This window comes from Ochotona curzoniae, unplaced genomic scaffold, assembly GCF_017591425.1.
Source record: "Ochotona curzoniae isolate NIBS_2020 unplaced genomic scaffold, NIBS_Ocur_1.0 contig_2321, whole genome shotgun sequence".
Taxonomy (NCBI): domain Eukaryota; kingdom Metazoa; phylum Chordata; class Mammalia; order Lagomorpha; family Ochotonidae; genus Ochotona; species Ochotona curzoniae.
This window is the reverse complement of record NW_024465421.1, coordinates 18,716,673-18,728,843: the sequence shown is the minus strand read 5'-3', so window position 1 is coordinate 18,728,843 and position 12,171 is coordinate 18,716,673. Positions and strand designations below refer to the sequence as shown.

The 12,171-nt window shown below is 56.1% G+C and overlaps 1 protein-coding gene across 1 annotated transcript; it reads right to left on the bottom strand.

Moving 5' to 3' along the window:
- Window positions 1-2,924: 2,924 nt before the first annotated feature.
- Window positions 2,925-9,570, bottom strand: EMP2 (epithelial membrane protein 2). The gene is made up of 4 exons (XM_040973942.1): window positions 9,437-9,570; window positions 7,954-8,044; window positions 4,582-4,728; window positions 2,925-3,303 (listed from the first exon to the last, which is right to left on the bottom strand). The coding sequence occupies exons 1-4, from the start codon at window positions 9,512-9,514 to the stop codon at window positions 3,116-3,118; spliced, it is 504 nt and encodes a 167-aa protein (XP_040829876.1). The 5' UTR covers window positions 9,515-9,570; the 3' UTR covers window positions 2,925-3,115.
- Between the last annotated feature and the right edge of the window lie 2,601 nt (window positions 9,571-12,171).

Here is a 12,171-nt window from a genome sequence, read left to right as displayed (position 1 = left end):
TGCTGGTGAGTGAATGAATGACAGGATGATTGAATGGAGGAAATAGGAACCGGGTGTTCTGGAGCAAGCACGTGGACCTGCTACAAGGACCGGGAGAAGCAAAGCAAACCAAACTGCTAGAATGCGAACAGTGTCCCTTGGAGATTTGAGTTCCAGCCTCGGGGCGGGATGGGCAAGGCGAGCTCCGCGGACGCCTCCGGCACCCCTCAAACAGCCACGACACCTCTCATGCTCTGGCTGAGGTCTGTATTTGTTGCAAGCTGAAGGACGGGCCAGCTTCAGAATGGCAGGGCCCTATGGATGAGGGACGGAAGGGGTGTCCTGCTCGAAGAGCGTGAGGAACCTCCAGGTGGCCCCCAGCAGTGGATCACGCCACCAAGCTCAACTGTGCCCGCACACAGCTTATGCGGGCACCGAGGAAGCGGTGGAAATCGGGAGGCAGTGAGGGCTGCCTGCTGCCAAGCCATGCATCGTCAATGGCCCACTCGCTGTAAACCCATCTATCGCCCTCCTGGTGACAGATCAGGAAGCCTTGGCTCGCACCTCGGCAGCATCTAGGCCCTGGATGTCATCCGTGCTGGGAGCCTCAGAGTCCCTGGACGTGAAATTTTCTCATGCAGTTTCAGATGACACAACACACAGAAAATGGGCTGTTCAGAAGGTACATGAAGCACCAAGTCTCTAATTATCCTAAAATCACATTTGTCCCCAAACCAAGACTCCAAGTTAACCCCTCGGCAGTTCTCTGCATTTCCTCTACTGACTGTGCCTTCCAACACACGCAACTGTCCAACTCGCCGTTTTGTAACCTTTAGGCTGCTTAGATTCTAAACTATGACACACAACTGCCAACCAGTTCCACATTCACACAGGGGCTGGGGGCGTGGCTTCCTCCAGTCAGGCAACACACAGCATCCTGGGATGTCGGTCTGTTCAGCAGCAGGTGTGTGGGAGACGGGGAGGCCCCGTTTCTGCTGTATGCCCGCTCACGTACACAGGTGTTCACCCAGCAACCAGACAAGCACTCACCAAACTCGGTGCAACAGAGACCCCAAAATAATTTTAATGCAAATTACAAAACAAGTTAGTCTGCCTCCCTCACATAGCCCCTTGTGGAAGAATTACAGTACTTTATAAAAATGCCATAGGATGCGCAAACTACAGTGCCTTCGAATAACACCTGCTGCCAGTCCTGGTTTGGTCCTGATTTTCACTTTTTGGGGGTCGTCTTTGGTGACTTCGTGTTGGTCAGTGAGGAAAAGTTGATGAGAAGCACCAGCAGGGGAGGGTAGGTGGGGTCCCCTTCCTGATGCCATGGCCTCATTCCGATGGCTCCGGGGTGGCCCACGGCAGGAGCTCCTCAACGCGTGTGGGCACTGAGAAGCCACGAAGACCACACGGCCATTTCCAAAGAGACACACAGCAGCTACTGCTGCGTGTTCCTGCTCACAGCAAAGACCCAATGCAGGCGGGAGTGGCCTTACCCGGGGCCACGCTGTGCTGGGCCTGAGGCCTCCCCATGGGGAGGAAGATGGGACAGCCCCTGCAAACTCCAGCCCACGGGGCTGCGGACTGGCCCAGCCCCGTATTTTCAGTCTCACGTGGAGACGTCAGATACTGTTTGACAACCAATGGACAAATGAACGAATAATGTAGATGGAAAAACCCAATCCTACGCTAAAAGCTGGCCTGAAAACTACTCAACCCAGACACCTGCCCAGGCTGGAGCTGAGCTGACGACAAGTGACCACGGGGCACAGTGCGCAGTCAAGTGCACAAGTACTGAGCCTGAGTCGCATGCCCTCTCCCTGGGCCCTGATCGGTCGGTCCCAGGACCCAGAGGCCGCAGAGGCTTCTGTCCCCACCCCGCCCCGCCCCCACTGGGGTCTGGCATCGCCACACAGCTCACTGCGCCTCCACTCCTGTGGACGGACGAGCCACCTTTCCCAGTGGGGACTTCCTCCCTGGCTGCAGTTACCCCAAGACCGGGCGACCCTCCACAGACGCATCCTCTGGAGGAACCACACAAAGGGGCACTGTCAGGAAGTGCCCATCTTCCCCGGGGCCGACACCCTCAGGGGAAGCCAGAGCCGGGCCTCACCCGGACCACATAGCCTTCTGCTTTGCACCTCGGGGTGGTGTGCAAGCCCCTCACAGTCTCACTCCTTTCCCTAACTGGTTTCCTAGCTGTGTGAGAGCCCTCAGGGGACAGACCACCTCCACAAGGTGTCCGCTGTGCCCAGGCCATGGTGATGTGCACTTGGTAAAAGATGCCAATGAATAGTGGGCGGTTCTAGGAACAGAGGTCTGTAGGGGGCAGCCAGGCTGAGGACGCGGGGCAGGGAGGGAAGGCAGGCTGCCGGGCACTACCTCCCCACCTCCCCAGGGTATCTGAGAACCGGGACTGGAGCTGGTGTGGCCCGGATGTAAGCAGCTGTAAGAGGCAGCAGTGAGGGTCAAGGGCAGGTGCAGACGCAGGCCAAGGTCTGCTCAACACAGCACTGGCTCTGCTTGCTCGGCCTGGGGAGCTCGTGTGTGCAAGGTGCCCAGGCCCCTTCTCTGCAGTTGCCAAGGGTGCTGAGGAGCACGGGTGAGGAGCCGTGGGTCTGACACAGGCAAGGCCAGCAGGAGCGACCAGTAGGGACAAGGGGACACTCCTGCTTACCCAGGGAGGGTCGGGGCACAGGTTGGCTTACGTGAGGCCCATGGGGGCTACATCTGCTTCTCCCACAGAGCTCTGGGCACCCAAGGGACTGCTACCCCCAGCTGGGACCTTCTGGCGTTGGGACTCAGGAGAGAAGGGGATGGGAGTGGCCAGAACCCCAAGAGATGCCACCCCAGGCCGCCTTGGCTCTGCGTGGCTGCCAGCGTTTTGCTTTTCCATTGGGCGGTGCAGAAATTTTCAGGCAGATGGTCGTTCTGACGGTCAACTTTCAGTCTGTAATTTTTGATCCTCAAGAATGCAAAAATTCTTTTTTTTTTTGGTTTGGTTTTGGCTTTTAAAGGAGACAATATGTTTGCTAGAAAAACCACAAAACAACAACAAAAAAATAAAATGATTATATACACAGCGGTGACCCGCGTGCGGACGGGCGGCCACGCGGGGCAGCCCCTCTCACTTGCGCTTCCTCAGGATCAGGTACATGAGGCCACTGAGGAAGGTGAAGGCGAAGGCCACCCAGGCCAGGATGTAGGCGTAGCCGTATCTGCCGTCCAGGGTCGGGCTGTAGTAGTTCAGGTTGCTGTTGTGCACGTCCTGGCGCCGGTCTGTGTAGATGGACGCCGCGATCATGACGCACAGACCTGCCGGGGACAAAGCCGGGGCTCAAGGACCAACAGCTCAGGCTCCCCCCAGGTGCCTGGGCATCACAGCGGGGCTTCAGGGGCGCATGGGGGAGCAGACCAGGCCACACGCCACCCCTTCTCTCTCCCCTTCTTGCTGGCTCTTCCTCGTTCTGTTGGGGCAGCCAGAGGACAGGCCACAGCCACTCTGTGCCAGGACTTGGCAACCTCGTCCCAGGACAGCCAATAGCTGAGGTTTTCACAGGCCGCAGTCACAGCAGATGAAGCAGCTGTGTTCCCAAAACCATGTATTTACTAAAACATCTGGCAGGCTGGGTGGGGACCCCAAGGGCCACAGCTTTCCAGCCCTATTTACTTGTTTATGGCTCTGTGTCCTCAACTCTGTCCCCCACAGGAAGTCTCTCTGTGGAATAAAAAGCAAGACTCTCTGCAAAGAGGAAGAGGAACTGAGGAGGAAGCATTGCTTTATGGCTGGCTTTCCCCTAGCTTGCTGAGACTGTTGGCCAGAATGCAATGTCTGGAGCCACAGCAGCCTGCTCAGAGTCAGGAGGGAGGGTAGTCAACAGAACGGGAAGATGTTCAGAGTGGCGGTGCTTGAGGCTGAGGTGCTGCCTGGCCACCTCCCTGGCACCATCCACCTGGAGAAGAACAGCCTCTCCATCTGGGGATTGTTTTCCTACTGAAACAACCTGCAATGCCAACACTCACAGAGATCAGCACTGAGATAATGAGACTCCGTGTTCTTCCCGGGGCACCTGTCCCTCTCGGCCGCACGGCTCAGGCGGGGGCACAACACACGATCCTTCCTCGCATCTCTGTCTGACGTCAGCCTTGCTAAAACTCCCGAGGAGGAAGCCGACTTTGGGCTCACCCAGGTCTACAGCTGTGATCCAGCCACCGGCTGACCCTTGCACGGACCAAGTCCAGCTCTCTCCAGCTGACAACTTCGCATCCGCTAGGGCCAGAGATCTCAACCTGCCCGTGGCCCAACTGGCGACCCACCCCCGACACCTGGCCCGCTGGCCAGCTCCTGGTACCAGCCATCACAAGACTGCAGCCAGTCTGTGCCCTTTCCCTGCACTGCAGGCAGCCTTTGCCACTCAACCACAGATGCCAGCTCAGGCTTCATGTCTTGGGGATGTCTCTCCTGTCCCACTGAGCCTGCCTGCTCAGCACGGCGCAGTACCCACCTGCCTCCTCCCTGCCAAGTCCGCACCTGCCACACCAGGCTCGCTAGGAACAGGGTGCTGACCCGGCCAGCCCCTCGCTGCCACTTACATGACATGAGCTGGATGATGGAGGTCAAGACGAATCTCTCGCCCTGCTTGAGGCGGAAGAGCTGCAGCAGGAAGACGAGGAAGGAGATGCAGCAGAGGATGGTGGACAGGATCATGGTGGCCTGCACTGCCCGCAGCGTGGAGAACTCTGTGGGCAGAGGGCATGGGCAGTGCTGAGCACGGGACCGGAGCCGCCGGGCCTGTGTACATCTGACAGCCCTGAGTCGGGGGTGCAGGCGGTCACCTGTGCCAGCCGAGGAGCCCTCCACGCCTCCCCCTGAGGTCCACTTGACAGCACCTCCACACTCACAGCACCCGTCTGTGCAGCTCAGGTGCGGGAGGGGCTTGGGGACCGAGGCAGGGTCTGACCCAGCAGCTGCTGAATAAGAAACCAGGTCGAACCTGGGGGGTCTGCACCTGACCAAGAAAGAGGGGCTCTCAGGGTTCTAGATCTCCACGCTACCTTCTGCCAGCACTCAGCAGGCTCCCTGGGAATGGCAGGGGGTGACCTCTGAGATGGCAATTTTGCAAGGGAAGGGGGGCTTCCTGCTTTTCAGATTGACCTTAAACTGAAGGCTGGGAGGGTCATGGGCTTAGTGCAGGAAACTCCAGTGGCAAGGGGCCAAGGCTGCAGGTCAAGGGGATCCACTGAAGGGCGAAGGACACAGCGGAGGCTTTATTCTGGCCAGGTACGCACAGGAAGACGTGTGCACACAGGTGGCTTCCGCACCTGTACAGTGAGGGTACCAAGACTCCTACCTCACCTGGCCAGGAAGGGGAGTGAACCCATCTACATGTCTACGTGTAGGGCATGTGTGGGGGGTTCCCAGTGTCAGCTGACACGGGGGACGGGGCGGGGCCCAAGTGGGCATCTCAGGACAACTGCTCGCAATTATGCAGGGTTACAGGAAGCTGGGCACAGACAGAACTGGGCGGCACTCCGTAAAATGCTCAGAGCAGTGGGCTCCAGAAGCCCATGTTGTGGAACCCCAAGAGGCACTGTAATGGCACGTGCCTCTTGCCAGGTTGACGGCAGAGAGGGCACAGATGCGGCACCCCGCTCCTGCTTTCCCGTGAAAATTACTCCAGAGGCTCCACACACCTGGCCCCTCCTGCCACCTGTTCTGCTACCTTTGGCCGTTAACTATAGGAGAACTTTGGGCTCTGGTCACTCCCTGTCTGCCTGAAACCTTGTTTGTACCGCATGGCTCTGGATCTGACTGCAGGATGAGAGCTTAAAAACCCCTGACTTGTCAGCTCTGGGCACGGTGGCTCCTGGAGTGTAACGGGAGCTGCTGTCACCAAGCTTGGGACATAAAGACTCCCAATATCCTACACTTGGGTCCAGTGTGAGCTCTTTCACACTCCGCACAGCACCAAAGGGAAACCTGCTCCCAGCTATGGCTCCAAGGCCGCTGCTACCCACGGCACTTGATGCCCCCTAAGATCTGGGTCTTTGGTTGGCACCTTTGCTTGGCTTTGAGCGTGGGACAGAACCATACGGGGGCCCGGACATTTCCAGAGGGAAGGACTTCTGGCCAGACTTGAATAATGACATTTGGTTTCAGTCTAGGAGTTTGTTTAAAAGCCTTCCTTCTGTGACCAGGAATGCAAGCGTATCACTCGTGGGGGGAAGGAAGGTGCCCTTTCAAAGAAAGAAACACGAGGAGGAGGTCAGCTGTGGTGGGCCAAACCCCGCAAACGCTCACAGGAAACTAGGAAACGGGGCTGGCAGCAAGCGGCTCAGGCTTCGAGGACCACAGGGCCCTCCTCGCTGCTTGGTTTAGGGTTTTGGTTTTCTTTAGCTAACAGCTCTTTTAAAATGTGGCAGTGGTTCTTGGCTCAGGAGCCACACAAAAGCAGCCTTGGCTGAATTCAGCCAGTGCATGGCGGGCCTCTGTTGTAAACAGAGATCCAAGTAAACAGCCCCTTCCCCCGTTGCTGGCCACACGCATGGGGACAGCCAGCCTCCTCCCCCGCTGCTGGCCACACACATGGGGACAGCTGGGGCTGGCAGGCGCAGGGGAAGGGGGCCGCTTACAGCGCCCTGGGTTAGCTGGGGAAGGCTCCCTGAGCCCTGTGGCCTTGAGCTCGGAGGGGTCACATCTGGCCTGAATTGAAGCTCCCTCCTTCCTGCATGACTCTGACCTGAGATGGCCTAATTAGCCTGTGTGCTGGCTGCCCCAACTTAAAAAAATAAAGCTGGGACGCTCAGTGCGGTAGCCTAGTGGCTAAAGTCCTCGCCTTGCATGTGCCAGGATCCCATACAGATGTAGGTTCTAATCCTGGCCAACCTGTTTCCCATCCAGCCCCCTGCTTGTGGCCTGGGAAAGCAGCAAAGGGCGGCCCAAAGCCTTGGGACCCTGCACCCACGTGCGAGACCCAGAAGAAGCTCTGGGCTCCCAGCTTCAGATCGACACAGCGCTGGCCATTGTGGCCGCTTAGGGAATGAACCAGCAGATGGAAGATCTTCTTCTCTGTCTCTCCTCCTCTCTGTATATCTGACTTTCCAATAAAAATAAAATAAATTTAAAAAAAAATGGGGCTGGGGGTTGGGTACAAGGAAGACCCAGCTCTAGGCTTCACAGGAGCCCTGCGGTAGGCGGGGCTTTCCCTAGCTATGCTGTTAATTATTTTTGCTGCTCTCGGCAATGCTGATGTCCTTTCTGGGTGCATATTGAGATGTGGGGACCTAGAGGGTAGTGTCCTCCGCTCCCCAAACAGGCTGAACGAATAAAAACCAACACTAGAACAGGATGCCGATTAAGCGTGAAGATCCGATAAAGGATGGATTACTTTATTTTTTTTAGTACAAATGCGTCTCCATTACTACATGGAATGGGACATACACTAGACACTGCTTCACCATTTAACTACCATATTCATGATAACTGGACATCATCAGGCCACAGGGCACCAAGATGCACCCAGCGTCCATTCTATGACAGAGAGCGCAACTGTTGGACCTCACGGTGGCAGAGGAGGCAGCTCTGCATTCACAAAGCCCTTGCGTGCAAGGGGCAGGCGTGGTGCGGCACCTTACCACCCCCCACTCCACAGCCGAGGAGCCTGGGGTCCCTAGTGAGGCCACCTGGGAGCCAGCCCTGAGACCAACCAGGAACCTAGAAACAACTGCTCTGAGATTACGTAGATGCAAGGCTTGGCTCAAAGACCAGAAGAACATTCTAGACAAGAACAGAAGCCACAGAGAGATGAGACCCAACCCAGCCCCCTGCCACCCCCTGCTTCAGGAGACACAGGCCAGGCTCAGCCTGGGCTCCTGGAGACCAGGAAGCGAGCACCAAACGTCCCCCTCCTGACCCTCTGCGTCCCATTCTGCGTCACCCACTTGGCTTCGTTCCTTCACACTCACCTTCAAAGGAGTCCCCGATTTCCGTACAGTTTGTGTTGTTGATGCAAATTCTCCAGACGTCTGCAAAAAACTCCTCTCCTACCCACCACGCCTGGAATAGGAAGTGAGACAGAGGGGCGGGTGACGGGTCTGCGCTGCCAGCCCAAGTGGTGAGCATGGGCTCTGGTTTCTCAAATTACAGGACAAAGGATGCTGGCTGGGTGAGGTGTCCCTGCCCTCAGCCCAAGTATAGTCTCTTCTTTCCTTTCCGGGATGCTGCAGCCCCACAGTGTGAATGTGTCCCCAGAGGTCTATGGCCCGGAAGCCTGGTGTGAGCAGAGCCGCTGGAAGGTATGAAAGCTGGTCTTGCGGAGTGAGTTGGCACAACAGCAGCTGGCTATGGCGGGGTGAGTGGACGGCTCGGTCTTGCACCACACACGCCCACTCTGTGGTGTAAAGCAACAGGGGGCCTTTGCCAGAACCAGTGCGTCCGTGCCACCAGGCCTTCCAGCTTCCACAAGCTGTGAGCCAAACCCACCTCTTTCTCCCCAGATGTTCCAGCTTCAAGACTGATGTTAGCGCCTCCCCAGCCCACATCTAGGACAGACCCCCCTCTGTCTGGTCAACCGCTGTTCCCGCTGCTCCTCTACATATCCACCAATGAGGAGGCCTGCAGGTGCACACTGAGTGCTGTCCGGCTCCTGCTGGCAAAAATGCCCACGTGTGCATCCTGCCAGGAAGTACCATGACAGTGGAGAGCCCCGACCCCTCAGGGTGCCTGACAGGGGTCATCGTTGCTGTTGCTACAGTGACTAGTCAACAGGAGGCCTGCCCATACAGAGTTGGGGTGCACCTGTCGTGGTACACTCAAGAGCCTCCCAAACAATGTTTCTGCCCCATGAACATCGGACAGAGAAGAACTCTGCAAAAAAGAGGGACATTCATCAACATCAAGTCTGTGTCTGTCAAGTTCATCCCTGCCATGCAGCCACAAGCTGGATACTAAAGGCAGGAGTTACAGAGCCCTGGGGAAGCGTGCAGGGCATGGAAAGGTGTAAACAGGAGCCTGGCTGGGCACGGCCCAGTGACACAGTGACAAGGACCTCTGGCTGGGGGTGGGGAGCAGACGTCACCTGCCATGGGCCACCCTGGAGATCCAGGCCAGTGGCCCTCAGGGTAGGTGCTGGTGGCTGCTCCCCATGGGACTCTGGGCCGTGTCGTGGTTTCCACAAGGAGGAGGGAGGCTGCTACTGGCGGCTAGGGAGCAGAGTCCAGGCATGGGACTGAATAAGCAGTTGGCAGAGCCAAGATGCCACAGGCCCATGTGCCACCAGTGCCGAGGCAGCCTTGCAGCATTGGTTAGACTGGGCTCTATGCAGGGAGGTGAGCTGGAGACCAAAGTGACCAGCCTACACAGCTGGCAGGGGCTTCTCCGCGGGAAGGAGGCAACCCCAAGGCAGGGTCACCCCTCTAGGCCCAGGGTGGGGCTGGGCAGGGGACTCACATTGTCGATGGTGGAGATGAAGAGCAAGGCTGCAGAGACGATGTGGAAGAAGATGATGAAGACCAGGAGCACCAGCATGTTCGCGGGACACAGGGGGCCGAAGGGTCACCGACAGAGCCCAGGGAGGGGTGTGCTGTTGCTGCTGCGGGAGAGAGAGGGAGAGAGAGAGGAGGGGGGAATTAGACATGGCTGTGACCAAGCACAAGGAAGCCAGGAAACAAGCACCTTGAAGTGAGGTCTTAAAAGCTCAAACCATCTCACATCTTCCCTGGCCTGGAGGACCTGCTAGACTGTGGCCAGAAGCCGTTCCCCGGTGGAACCAGACACCACGCTCCTGTGGAGGAGGGGAGGGTGGGACTGGCTAAGGTCGCCACTGAACAGAAGCAGCCCTGCGCCAGCAAGCAGCAGCTGTGTGTACGCCAGGAGCTGCCCCGGATCCCCAAGCCCAGCAGGCCTCTGTCTCAGGATTCTGTCCTCTCTTTAAAAAAAAAAGCTTTATTTATTTGAAACTCAGTTTAAAAAGGAGATCTTCCATGCATTGGTTCATTCCCCAGGTGGCCGCCCAGCAGGGCCCAAGCCAGGCCGAAGCCAGGAGCTTCCTACAGGTTTCCCATGTGGGTACGGGGAAGCGCTTGGACTGTCCTTTGCTGTGTCTCAAAGACGCATTAGCACGGAGCTGAATCAGTAAGGACTTGAGCAAGTGCCATATGGGATGCTGGACAGCTAGCAGTGGCTTACCCCGCTACACCAAGTTCCCAGGATAACGTTTTTTTTTTTTTTTTTCAACTCAGCAGGATGATCTGAATAACATACAACAGGAAGCAATTACAAATGAAATGGAAAATCTTAGGATTGGTACTGTGGCATAGTAGCCTAACCCTCAGCCTGCAGCGCCAGCGTTCCCTACGGCACTGGTTCATGTTCCAGCTGCTCCATCCTGACCCAGCTCCCTGCTTGTGGCCAGAGAAAGCAGCAGAGGAAAGCCCAAGTGCTTTCAGATAAAATAAAACAAATCTTTAAAAATAATAATAAAAAAAAAAGGATAAGATGGCCAAAGAACTAGAGTCATAGCAAGTGGACAAACATGACATAGAGAACGGCTCAAAATATCCCAGAGGCACCAACGCACGAGAACTTGCTCACCAGGACTGAATTCATGACAAAAGAGGAAAACAAAAACAGATGATGGGGAGAAATGCTAAAGAAATAAAAGTCACACTTGGGAAAGCTGATGATGTCTTCGCACATTTTCACCACTATGACACCATCTCGGTCAATAAAAACACGCCCAATGATGAGGTCACATCCAACGACATGGCTGAAAGAGCACAGCCCCTAAAACCCACACTTGGAGCATTCCGCTGTCATTCCATCAGTTCACAACCTGGCACTGTTCCTGCTTAGCTTTTTAAAATACAGCCCACAAAAATAAATTTTGAAAAATTAGAAAAAAATACATCCCACATCAGAGCTTATTGTATGACAAAAATGTCAGCCTGCTTTACATAGCTACACACACACACACACATTCTGAACCACTTCCAAGTAAGTTTGGGACATTTCCTTACCCAACCACCATGGGATGTGCACAATTAACAAGTTCACAGCACACAGCACAACCGTGTCACCTACAGCCTGCATTCGGCACCCCTACGAGCGGCCAGGCCGTCTGCAGCTCGCCTTCGCTGCCCAGGACCCCGGCCCAGACAGCGCCCTGCATTCATCGTCTTTCCTCTTTAGACCCCTCCCATCGGGAATTCTTCTAGATTGGCTTTTTGTGGCACCGATGTTGAGTGCTCATCATTTTCTTTGGGGACTGTCCCTCAGAGCTGTAGAGGGCTCCTAGTGACTCTGTTCAGGTTCTGGAGTGTTGGAAGTGGCGAGGGCAGGGAGGTGACATCAGCTATGTGGCCTCGGTGTATCCCACCGAGAGGTGCAGGGTGGCCGGCTGTCCCCTTGCTGGGCAGGCCAGCTCTGACCACCTGGGGATGCCCACCAGGTGCTTTCACTGTAGATGCTTCCTTTTGTAACTGAAGAGTAGTTTGAGTTTCTTGATTGAGTGAAAATATGATATTATGAAACTAATGGCTAATAAAGGATGACCACAATGTTGCACATCTGTCACTATCATTTCATTCTAGAACACAACAGTGCCTAGAAAGGAAACCCAGCCCCTGTGCTGCCATACCCCCGTGGGAGACCAGACGCTCCTGGCTGCTGACTCCTAATAGCCCAACTGTGACCGTTGTGGCCACTTGAGGAGTAAAGCAGCAGATGGGAGATCTCTGATTTACCTCTCTGTGTAACTGATTTTCAACTCAAACAACGGATGAAGCAACGGCTCTGCTCTCTCCTCCCCAAGCCCCCGGCATCCTCTATCCTGCCTCCTGTCTCTGTGTACCCACGTTTGTGCAGATGGGACCCCACCACGCACTCTCGGGTGCGCCTCACTTCACTTAACGACGTTTTCCATCCGTCCACGTCATGGGTCCTGCTTGAGAGAACGTGCAGGTCCCATCTCTCGTCCAGTGCTAACATCTGAGCATGCGTCAGTATTTCTGATGCAGAGTCCTCTGGAACCCGCTCTCCCACTCCTCCAGCAGGCATGCTGCCTGCACGCACTGTGCCCTTTCTCCATCGGTCCTCCTTTCCAACCACACTCCCTCTCCACCCTTACTCCCTCAGGGGACGGACTGGCACTCACAGCCCTGCCCGGCGACCCAGCAGCCCTGTGG